Below are 12,100 nucleotides of genomic sequence, written 5' to 3'. Positions count from 1 at the left end.
TTAGCCCGCTTTATTATTTTTGTGGTTTATATGTTGAGGCAGTGTATTTTGTTAAGCCAGCTAAATTTAGTTAGGAACAATTTCTCAGCTTTTAGTTAGATTTGTAACAGCTAGGCTAGGTCTGAAACCTGGAAAAGTTAGAACCATTTTGAATGTATTAAAGGATGCTCCTTTCTCAGGTATTTCTAAGAAAATAGAGTACCAAACAATGTTTTTTCCCTCCAAGCAGCAACTGAATGATTAATTGCAGTGTGATATAGCATTGACTAAAAAATTTGTACTGCTTATTTTGCTAGAATATTTTATCCATGTGGACCTATTATGTCCTATACTAAGCTTTTAAAGGTCAGAGGCCAATTGTGTTTCCTTCCATCCAGTCATGGAATAGAAAATGAAGCAAATCTATTCTGTGGGATGTTACTTTCTGGATATTAAACATTTTAGGGTTATGAATTTTGAGACGCAGAGTCATTGTCTTTTTTTTTCCTTTGTCTTTTTCTTTCTAAGTAAGATCCTGCAGAATATAAATTTAAATAAAAAGCTGGGTTTCACAAGGCTTGCATAGAATCTTAACAATTAATGTGAGATATTGATCTGAAGACACAAAAAAATAACTTATCATTCTTCTTGATCATGTGTGTGATGATAGCTCAGTCTGCTTTTAGATCCACAGATAATAAACAAACTATTACTATAACTGATATATTATTTGTTGTCTTTTTAGGTATACCAATAACAGTGCCACCACCAGGTAAACTTGCTTAGAATTTTTTTCCACATTTGGTTAAGAAATTAAAACTTAACTGATGTGCAACTTAGCAATTTCCTTTTGGTTATATAGATAAAATTTAATAAATACAAAACTGTATGTATAGATGTGGGCTCAGATAATTTGAGGCCAGGCAGAAACAATGTGCAAAATTCTGTTGACTAGTGGACCTAATCAGCTTGTTTCTTAGATGTTGTGCTTCCTTCTTTTCTTTCCATTCTTTTTTCAGGTATGCAGAAAATAGTTGTGATTGTTGTTTAGTAAATATTGTTAGATACTCAGGAATTTTCCTATGCTTCTAAATGATTGTGTTTTTAAGATTGATAAGGTATTTGATTTGAACTACTGATAATATATGTTTAATACTCTGTTGATCTGGAAAGTAGTTCTCAGTCTTAGAAAGTAAAACCCATTTACACAGTGAGAAATAATTTTTATGTTGTACTCTCTGGAATTTGTTTGCTGTTGTATGCTTAGCCTAGTTCTATTATGTGTTTATGTTGTTGTTGGGTTTTTTTTCTTCCTGACCTAAATTATTATTACAGGCTTTCCACCACCACCTGGCGGTCCTCCACCTTCCCTCATACCTACAATAGACAGGTGATTATCTGTTTGAAATCTTAGAAAGCAATAAATAAATATTCTGTAACGGAAATAAATTAATAAGGACTCTTACACTACACAGTGTTTTATGGATGTTTTATTTGGGAGTGGGGAGACGGTTTCAGATTTTTACAGCATTTTTACAGAAATGTTACTAGTCTCACCTGTCTGACACTTAATATCCTTTTAAGTAGATTACTTGACCACTTACTAGTTTAGTTGAGTTATGACACTATATTGATACCAAGATTTAAGAACAAGGTCAAGGTAATGATTGTTAAAGTATTCCTTGGTAGTCTGAAGGCTTATTTAAGCTTACCTTATAGTTATCAGCTACCATATCATTTTCTATAAATACAAATACACAGTTTGGCCACAGATTCAAGCCCTCATAAACTATAGGAAATACCAGAGTTCCACAGAATCCAAATCTGTATTTCTATTATTTCTATTGTGTTTGTTCTAAGGGTTCAGCTTTAATAGTATTTTTTCAATACCTTTTTTATGTACATGTATATGCATACATACATAATATATATATTTAAAAAAAATTAAAGGGAGGGAGAGAAAAAAGTTAGCCAGCCCAGCACTTGAGAAGTATTTATATTTTGCTAGAGACCAAAACCAGGTCATATACAAAGCTCACTTAAGAAGATGGTGCAAGCCTCTTGCCAGTCCTTTGGATTTCACTGAAGGAGGGTGCACACATCTGTTCCTTTGAAACTGAAAATTATTTTAACATATACACTACAGGATGGTGCTGGTAAATCTCTGAGAAAATCCTCATCTGATTTAATTAAGAAAAAACTAACTGGATGCATTTGATGTGCATGAAAGTAAATTTATTATTTCATACTGGCAGTTGCTGTGAGTGGCTGCTGCTTCTGACTGTTAAGCGGCACTCATTGCATTTACTTGTAGATAATATTTATATAGTTTCTGAAATATGATGTGAAAAAAACAAGTTTATTGTGGAACCTAGGAACTAAATGTCATACTTGGACTTTCATTATCATTGGTTTTGTTTTGTTTTTAAATTAAGCTAACCCAAAACTTCAGGTGCCTTCAAGAACAGAAATAATACTTTGGTTAAATACTGCAAAGATAGTTCTTTCAAGTTATGTAGGAAGTGCTGAAAGTCATGAAAGAATTATATGTGTGTGAATTATGTCCTATGCACATACCATCCTTTTTAACCTGTCTGATTTTTACCTACTTGATTTGGCTACCACTGAAAGAAGTCAGCCTAAAAAATGTGTAGCTAATTTAATAGTTTATTTATAGAACTACACATTTGAAGTCCACCTGTTCTTAGATATGCTCACATATCTACTTTTTAACAGAAAGAATGAGAATGGCTTCATTCATGAATTAAGCACTTTCAAGGAATTGGAGAATAAATTCAATATCTATGCAGGAACATGATATGGGAAATAGTTGAAACAGAAAATTCTTTGAAAATACAGAAGAACAGCTTTCATGGTGTGGATATTTTTTGTTTTAAATTTTAAGAAGAAAGAATGCTATTTTCACCTCCTGTAGTCAAACATGAAATGCACATATTTGTATTGATAGCTTTCTTAGTTAGTGATTTTCAAAATGAAGAACTTAAATCCATTTACAACACACGCTGTTTTAGTCTGTATGGTGGTAAAAATTCAGGGAATAGTATAAAAAGTGTATATTTATTGATAGAGGAAGCTTTGATGGTAAAACTGGATTTTCACACAGATTTTCTTTTCAACAGTGGACACTCTTCTGGCTATGATGGTCGTTCTGTTCGTGCGTTTTCGTATGGCAGTGGTGAGTAAGTTTGCTGACTTTGAAAATTTTGGCTAGTGCTAGATCAAATTGTTTGATATATTTATCAGGATTTTAGCTGAGATTCTAAAGAGATCCTTTCAGTAATTCATTATGAAAGCTCATTGCCTACCATCATGAACAGATACATGCTGTTGTAAATTTAGCAGCTGTTGGTAAATATTATTGCTTTGCTTACATATTTGTATGCTGGATGTCTTTCTATGCTGCTTTTGCAGAACTGTGATTTTAAAAGCTAATGCACTATAATATGGACCACAAGTCAGGGGGAATTTTCCAAGCACTGGTAGAATTTAGGAGCAGGAGAAAAAGTACTGTCAAAGATATCATCAGAATTTTAAGCAGCAAGACCAATCATTGCGAAATCCTGAGTGATGTATTTCTCCTTTGAAAAACTGATTGTCTAAGATACTGTAATCTTCAGCTATCCTGTTGCAAAAGTCAGTCTGTCTTGGTTTTTTGGGTGTCTTTTTTTTGTTTGTTGGTTTGGTTTTTTTGTTAATGCTACGGAAAAAATCTGAATCTGAAAAACATCTCTTTCTGGTTTTATAGTAAGAATGAACCAAAATAGAGGTTTCATTATGTGCAATTAAATGGACATCTACAGAACCTACAATGAGTTTAGAACTGTTACCTAGCACAGCTCTGCTTCTTGAGCCTTCTTCTTAGTTAGGGTTAGAAGGGACCTTTAAAGGTCATCTAGTCCAACCCCCCTGCAAGGAGGAGGTACATCTTCAACCAGATCAGGTTGCTCAGAGCCCTGTCCAACCTGGCCTTGAATGTTTCCAGGGATGAGGCATCCACCACCTCTCTGGGCAACCTGTGCCAGTGCTTCACCAGCCTCATAGTAAAAAAAAATTTCTACCACCTGAATCTACCGCCTTCTATTTTAAAACCGTTACCCCTTGTCCTATCACAACAGGCCCTGCTAAAAAGTTTGTCCCTATCTTACTCATAAGCCCCCTTTAGCTACTGGAAGGCCGCTATAAGGTCTCCCTGGAGCCTTCATTTCTCCAGGCTGAACAGCCCCAACTCTCTCAGCCTGTCTTCATAGGAGAGGTGCTCCAGCCCCTCTCATCATCTTCGTGGCCCTCCTCTGCACCCTTTCCAACTGGTCCATGTCCTTCTTATGTTGGGGGCTCCAGAACTGGACACAGTACTCCAGGTGGGGTCTCACAAGAGCAGAGTAGAGGGGTAAAATCACCTCCCTCGACCTGCTGGCCACACTTCTTTTGAGGCAGCCCAGGATGTGATTGGCTTTCTGGGCTGCAGACTCACATTGCCGTCTCATATTTAACTTTTTGTCCAGCAGTGTCCCCAAGTCCTTCTCCTCAGGGCTGCTGTCAATCAATTCATCAGCCAGTCTATACTGATATTGAGGATTGCCCCAACCTAGGAGCAAGACTTTGCCTTCAGCCACATGCCTAGTGCCTGCTTCCATCTTCCTGGTCTGCTTCCATCTTGCCTATGTGTCTGGCATCCATGTTGTGGCAAAAGCTTTCATATTTGCTGGACAAAGCAAATTGTCTCTGAGCTGTGCCTGTCATACAGATTTTTTGGTCTGTATTGACTCAGTGGCATTTTATCGCTGTTGTTCGTCTCTTAGTGAAAGATGTTTTCCTGGCCAGCATCTTACACTTAAAATTGCTGTCTCACAACATGAGTATTTCATCAGTGCTCTCCGTGCATCAGAATGTAGGTAAATTGAGGACTGAGCAGTGCAGTAGGGTACAGATCATCATTTTAATTAAGAATTGCTAAGTATATTTATTTAATAGTTGCTCTGGATGATAGCAGTGAATCTCCAACCCGTTATCTTCTTTGCCAGTCTGTGTGTTTCCTGGCTTTGTAAAAATTGCAGGGGAAGATGATCATATGGAATGCATTGCAAAAAATACCGTTCTTGATTAAGGCTCCAGCCTTTCTTCTGCGTATTCAAATTGCTGATCTCATGCCTTGGTGTCTTTTCCCTAGTGATCAGGCATGTTTCCCACTGCAAGCCCATTAGGAAGACCACATGGTAAAATAATATTCTTAACTCATAGCTTCAAGAATATGTGTTTTGTCATTGTACTCTTCTACTACATCAATGCAGTTTCTTCAACTTGTTCTTAAATCATTTCACAATTCAGTGCCACCTTTGCCATCAGATCTTTTAATTTTATTGAGCAGTCTCTACATGGCACTGCGTTTGGTCTGCCAGGGAAACTACTTGTATTGTATGCTTGTTTGCTTTTTTCCTCAAGCACTTCTGTTCTGTGTTCTAAATGTTCTTTATATCTAAGGAACTTGCAAGAAATTTAGCATTACAGAAACAGTTTGAGAGTCAGTAGTTTTTGAAGGCACAAAGAAGATGCATTAGTAGTTTGCCTTATACTGTGACACCATGCAGCTTTAAGTTTTAAACCATCTCCGAAACAGGACTTAAGTCTCCAAAACAAGAACTGTTCAAAGCTCCCTCTCTTCGTGTTTTAAAAATAAAATCAGAGTTAAACTTTGGAAGTGTCTTTCTTTTTGTAGAAATTATTGGAATAATCCATGTACAACTACTAAAAGTGACAAATTACTTCATTCTAAGTAGAAATGCAGAACACCAGTTCATAGTAGAAAGTAAGCTGCTTCTGTGTTGAGAATAATTACTGGTGAAAATGCAGACATAAAAATGCGCAGAGTATCAAAAACTGGTTTATCTCAGGTTATAGGGGTGGAAATGACATACTTTTGTCTGATTAGAATTACTGCAGATATGAAGGAGTAACCAAAATTTATCATAAAAGTTTGTACTTCAATTAATAAGAATAATTGTTTTGTAGTATACGCCTGAAGTTAAACTTAAGTTTACACTTTAGATCAGAATATTCTGGCAGCCAGTGTATTCACATCTTGTAGACCATACATACGTTGTTGACATAGTGGCAAGTCAAGGAAATTAGCAGTCTTTAAAGTCCAGCTGTTTTTTTGCTATTTCTGGCTGCTTTCCTTAAAAGAATTTCAGGTTTTGGCAGTATAATGAACAACATACTATTGTGTTAGGGTATTTTTTTATGTTAACTCCTCATTTTCTCTGTAGCCCTGAAGTGAAGCAGCATCAAGCATTTTGTTAGAGGCAAAACCTCATACAAATGCTTTTCAAATAATTATAATGCTTTTCATTGCATATGTGTTTTAACAATGAAGTGTTTTTTCCTGCTCCACTGCCTGCTCAAAAGGTCTTTTGTATTCCTCCTTTGGATGCTTGGCAAACTGCTGTCTTAAGCTTCTGCCAAAGCTTTCTGGGGCAGGCAGGCCCCAGATGTTGCAGGCAAGGCAGTCTGAACAGAGCTGTCAGGAGAAGCCACTGGTTTTATAACTCAATAGTATTAAATATAGCATCAGTAACATGCTTTACATTGTTCAGTGGATATTTATGTTAATTATACTATTAATGTTTCTTCGTGATGCCATGGAGTCAAGTGAATAATTGTTCTCATATTATAGATAATGAAGTGGAACTCAAAACAAACGATTTATTGAAGGCTATGTTATCATTCGCTAGCAAAGCAGTTAAGCAGAAAGTGGGAAATCCTCTGTACTGTAAGTCCGCTAGAGAGTGCTGTTTCCAGTTAAATCCTGCAGCCCTTGTTTCTCGTTCATGGGGCTTCTGGAGAGGGAGGGCAGGACAGAACAACCGGGGTATTAAGAGTAGTAGTTCTTTATTACATCAGAGTTGACAGAAAGCAACGGAGAGGCGCGTCCCTTCTTTCTTCCCGTTGCTGGTTACCTAAAAAGCTCACAAGACAGTGTTGTGACTTCCTTCTTAACTTCTTAAGCATACCAGATTTTAGATAAAGATAATATAATTAATTTTCTGAAACTATTCTATTTTAGTGATAGTAACGAGTATTCATTAGAAGTTATATCTTACAAAGCATAAGTGGGAGTGTTATTTCTTCTCCCCAGAATGAATTTTTGGAATATATTTCCAAAGTTGCTTTTACGTGCTGTAATCAGAAAAGTATGGCAAAGAACAGTATAGAATATAAATTAGTGAATGAGAACATTCTAACTTAAACTAACTTAAATACAATTGTTTTAAAGGACAAAACATAAAAATAGTAGCATCTAAATATGAAGTTGGAAGCCTCCTTTTTCCTTATTTTTCTGAACTGTACTTTCAGAGCCACTGAGTTTCAAAGGCAGTTTACTTTCTGGTTGTTTTTGTTTTGTTGTTCCGCCAAAACAAAGCCATTTGACCGCATAAAATCAGATTCTTTCAGCAAATCTTTGCACAGTATTTGTAATTCCCCCCCCCCCCCCCCCCCCCCCAAAGGATTTAGATAGTCTTGTGGTGTACATCCTGGTTCTGTACATCTTCATAACGAGTATTTAAATGAGTGCCAAAGGCCTTTATTAGCATCATGGAAAAAATGCAGAGTTTGCTCAGAGTTAACTTTTATGTGAAAGGGGAAGATTGGAAAATGTCATTGGAGGAGGCTGACAAACGTCTGTGTTGTCATGCCTAAGTAGCATTACAGTTTTCATATGGCATCTGATTTTGTTCTTTCTAATACCTGCGTCTTTTTCTTTAGTCACCTTTCCGCACCTTGCAGGTTCTGCTCCTTCGTGGTCTAGTCTTATGGACACCAGCAAGCAGTGGGATTACTATGCACGAAGAGAGAAGGACAGGGAACGTGAGAGAGAGCGATCCCGAGATCGTGATCGGGATCGTGACCGGGATCGAGACAGAGATCGAGAACGTACCAGAGACAGGGAAAGGGACCGAGATCACAGTCCAACTCCAAGTGTGTTCAACAGGTTAGTGAAATATTTTAGGCATACTGTAACTCTGCTCAAAAGCCTGTGTCTGTGTTAAATAGTGTACTTCAACATTAAAATTTAGTATTCAGCTGCATAATCCAAAGAGCTAGAGGGTGTGGCTTTCTCCCCTTCCACTTTTTCTCTTGGAAACTGTAACTAAATTTTTAAATGCAAAACAGAAGTGTAAAAACAACAGTATATGTCCAAACTGGTCATAGCGCTTTCCAGGTTAAAGGTGTGATTTAAGCCCTGTGAATGAGCTGTCTTTGACATCAGTAGTTCTAGAAAAATCTATAAAAGTACTGAATAAATCTTAGTTGACAATTAAGTGCTAAGAACAATGTGGTGCTATATTTGACCTTAATTAATGCTGTTATTAGCTGCTAAAAGGGTTAGTTTGGTCATTAGTACTGGCTGGATAATAGTCTGTCGTATCTTTCTTAAAACTGTTATTTCAATGTCAAGAACCTTTTTTTTTATTTTCAGGCAGATGATGAAAATAATGGCAGATAAATTTATTTAACTGTCAACTCTAATTGCTTTTAAAAAGAAGAAAAAAGAAAGAAAAAAGCTGTAACTGTTCTGTGTTCATATGCACAAGTACAAAGCATTTAAAGCTTGCTAGACTCCATAGAGCAGAGGTCTATTGGCTTGCCAGATTTATCTTAATTTACTTTGCTCATTATTTGCTAAGTGTTTTGTTGTAAACATTTTGATGCTTTTCTCAGTGTTTTTTGTTAAGTTTCAGTTTTTGCAGAATACATACGTTAGCTGTTAGGCAGATTGCTTTTACCAGCGGTTTTATGCTGTAGGGAGTACACACCCGGAGTCAACATCACTTTGGTGGAGAGATGACATTTTTTGCATGATGATTGTTAGCTGAAGGCCCAAAGTGGGTGCAAGATAGGGGATTTTCCACGTATGCAGATGTGATGATGTCCTCTCCTGTGTGCGTGTGCTATGTTCTAGGGTCAGTTTCTACGAACTCAAAACCAATCTAAACATCTGTTTCTCAGACAGCTTGATTGAAGGCCAGAAAGGAGCCTGGTCATTCAAGGGTGCTTGAAATGAACCTTAATAGCTTCCAGGCCTAGAGAAGTCTCTGTGCTGCTGCCAGAGTTATCTGTAAAGGAGGGGGAAGAGCAGGCTTCAACTTTTTTATGTGACTAAATTATCCACCATCTGTAGCAAAGCTGTTGCCACATGACTGTGTAAGAAAACAGGAGGCCCTTAAGTAGTATAAGTTGGTTTGGGAGTCACAGAGAAGGTGGGAGAGGCTTAAGACAGAACATGCAGATGTAATGGGTTTTTTGGTGTTTGGTTTTTTGTTTTTTTTTTTTTTTTTTAAGAAGGTTTCTTTTCAGTTCCATGCACTTAAGAAAATAAAATGAAATGAGCTATGAGAAAGAGAATGTGAACTATTTCAGTGGCTGCACAGATGCATTACTTTTATTTAAAATCTATTTGTTTACGCTTAAGTGACACTGTGGTGAGGTTTGGAGTAAGCATGATCTTCAGCTTTTTACTGCTTAGAAATGACTGCTTTCTATGTTTCCTGTGTGGTTATTTTCCAGATAAAAAGCCTGTATTTGTGCTATAGTATTTCTTAAAATTGTAAGAAAATGGGAAGTATTTTTATTCTGTTAGTATAACCAAAATGTGGTTTAAAAGTGAACCTTCACCTGTCTTTGTATTATATTCTACCTTTACTGTACTATACTGACATGAAATTGTGTGTGTTTTTACAATATATCTCACTCTGCCCTCTTGAGAAGATGCTGTTCTTTTTGGGTTGCTGTCAGTTTTGGAAAGACTTTTGGGTCTGGCTGACTGGAAAGCAGCTACAGGAAAGGACGATGTCCTGGTGGACAACAAATTGAATGGAGTTTGGCACTCAGTGTGCGATAAAGGTCAAAATGCAGTGATCTGCATTAGAGTATAGCCTGCAGGTGGATAAGGCCATTATTCCCCTCTTATTTGGCACGCGATACCACATGCAAAGTACTGTGCCCAGTTTTGGGACCCTTGGTGTGAAAAAGAAGACATTGACAGACTGAAGAGTCCAGCGGAGTGCTGACAAAGTGGTTAGCAGGGCTAAGGGGATGGAATTCATTTATCTTGAAAGGAGAAGGATGAGGAGGGTTCCTAAAGGCAATGTTTGACTACCCAGTGGGTGGTTATAGAGAAGATAGAGCCAGGCTCTTTTTCAAGGTGTGCAGAGAATGGACAAGAGGTAATAGTTAAAAGTTCATAGCAAGGAAAGCTCATGTAATCATCCAGAGCTTCACGGACAGACTAGTGCTGTTGCATCAGGCGTTCACCCTTCTCACTCTGAGTTGTCATGCATGGCTGTAACAATCACTAATGTAATGTCTTCACTTGGGAAATGGCCACAGGATCCAAGTTATGGCAGATAAAATGTTTTGATCTAAGTTCTCATTGCTCCAGGACATGAGAAGTCTCTTTAGGCTCGAGCTGTTCTCCTTATGTGATCTGATCTGTTCTGCTGCTGTCAGGGACCTCAGGAAGAAACTTTATTTTATGGTAAATGTTGGCAAAGAGGGAAAGCATGAAACACTTGGCTTTTGTCAGCCTGATACTATCTAAATTGTTACCTGTTTCAATAACTGCCTCAGAAAGCCTGGTCACATTGTGCCTTTCTTTAGGACCTGGTAGGGATCTTCCCAACTATGGTTACAAAGACTTCATGTTGATACATAAATAGTTACAGTAAATTAGTTTGTATTGAAGTCTCATTGTCAAATGACATGGGACACACTATCTGGGTAGGATTTTGTTGGTAGAGCAATGATAAAATGAGCATCCCTTTTTAAGCTGTGCTAATGTAGCGTTTGAGTGGTGTAGGCTGACTGTAGATACTGCACTTGCTTTTTTTTTTTTTTTTTTTTTAATTTAACTAAATTCTTAGAACTACCCTTTTCATCAAGTCAAAATCCGAAAAGCTTTTAAACTCTCGTACTGCCTGTAATATTTAGGGGATTTTACCAATATTGTGGCAGGGCAGCAGTGGTCGTAATCCGAGAGAGGAATGGAAGTAGAGACAGCATTGGCACTGGGGAGAAATTAATTTTAAAAGCAACCCAAAACATTGAGCATATTTTACTGTTGGTCTCTTTGCACCTAGCTTTTCCTTTCTTAAAGCTGATGTAATGACCTAGATCAAATCAAAATTTAATTTAATTTATCCAAATGGTGTAATAGTCAAAAAGTGTGCCTGTAAGTGTTAAGTGCTACACAAACTGATCTGAAAATGTTACTAAATTTTATTTGGATTGTACTTAATTCGCAGCTAGAAACAGGTTTAAGCTAACTGCTTGATAACTCCTGTATAAACTTGATGTGACACTCTTGTCGTCTTTCCTTTCATTTTATTGAACAATCCCCTTTCAAGATTGCATTAACCACAGAAGTCTAGCATGTAAGGTGAAGATCTTTAATGTCCTTTTAGCATATGTTGTGGATCTCATTTAGAAACACAGAAGCAACATTAAGATTTTTCTGTCATTCATCTTGAGAGTGTGTAAGAATTTATTTTTTTAATAGATACACTGCTTGATGTTACTGTGTTGAAAATATCTCCTTTTTTAATCAGTGATGAAGAACGATACAGATACAGAGACTATGCAGAAAGAGGCTATGACCGCCATAGAACAAGTAGAGAGAAAGAAGACCGACACAGAGACAGGAGACACAGAGAGAAAGAAGAGACAAGACACAAGTCATCTCGAAGGTTTGATTTTTTTAATAGGATACGAAAGACTTGAACAGTTTAAAAAAATAAAGTAAATTTTTAGAAGAACCCCAAACAAACTGGAGTTTTGTGGAAAGACTATAAACACTTAGATGTACTACTTGGAATAAGTCTGCCATATAAAATGTGGACAGAAAAAAGTTATATTGGCCCCAGGTAACTTCATATTGAATGATGTATGTGACAGTCTTAGCTAGTGAACAGAAGTTATGAATTTGGGGAGGAAGGGTAAAAATGGCGTGTCAGAAAGAGGTGGAGTGAAGCTGACATTCAGCAGCATTAACATAAGAACTCAACAGTGATTCTTAGTAAGGGAAGTAACCCTCACGGCCCTTTAA

The 12,100-nt window shown here is 37.1% G+C and overlaps 1 protein-coding gene across 4 annotated transcripts in view; it reads left to right on the top strand.

Moving 5' to 3' along the window:
- Positions 1–12,100, top strand: part of FIP1L1 (factor interacting with PAPOLA and CPSF1) — a 42,288-nt gene that overhangs the window by 29,505 nt on the left and 683 nt on the right. For 3 of the 4 annotated variants that reach the window (XM_086747791.1, XM_086747794.1, XM_086747790.1), the window contains 5 exons: positions 725–751; positions 1,315–1,369; positions 3,120–3,175; positions 7,762–7,987; positions 11,604–11,741. In XM_086747791.1, the coding sequence (XP_086603917.1) occupies positions 725–751; positions 1,315–1,369; positions 3,120–3,175; positions 7,762–7,987; positions 11,604–11,741 (502 nt within the window). The remainder of the gene's footprint in view (positions 1–724; positions 752–1,314; positions 1,370–3,119; positions 3,176–7,761; positions 7,988–11,603; positions 11,742–12,100) is intronic. The other variant, XM_086747792.1, reaches the window with a different exon arrangement.

Source organism: Chlamydotis macqueenii, chromosome 4, assembly GCF_036417535.1.
Source record: "Chlamydotis macqueenii isolate bChlMac1 chromosome 4, bChlMac1.mat, whole genome shotgun sequence".
NCBI lineage: Eukaryota > Metazoa > Chordata > Aves > Otidiformes > Otididae > Chlamydotis > Chlamydotis macqueenii.
This window is presented reverse-complemented; position numbering and strand designations above follow the sequence as displayed.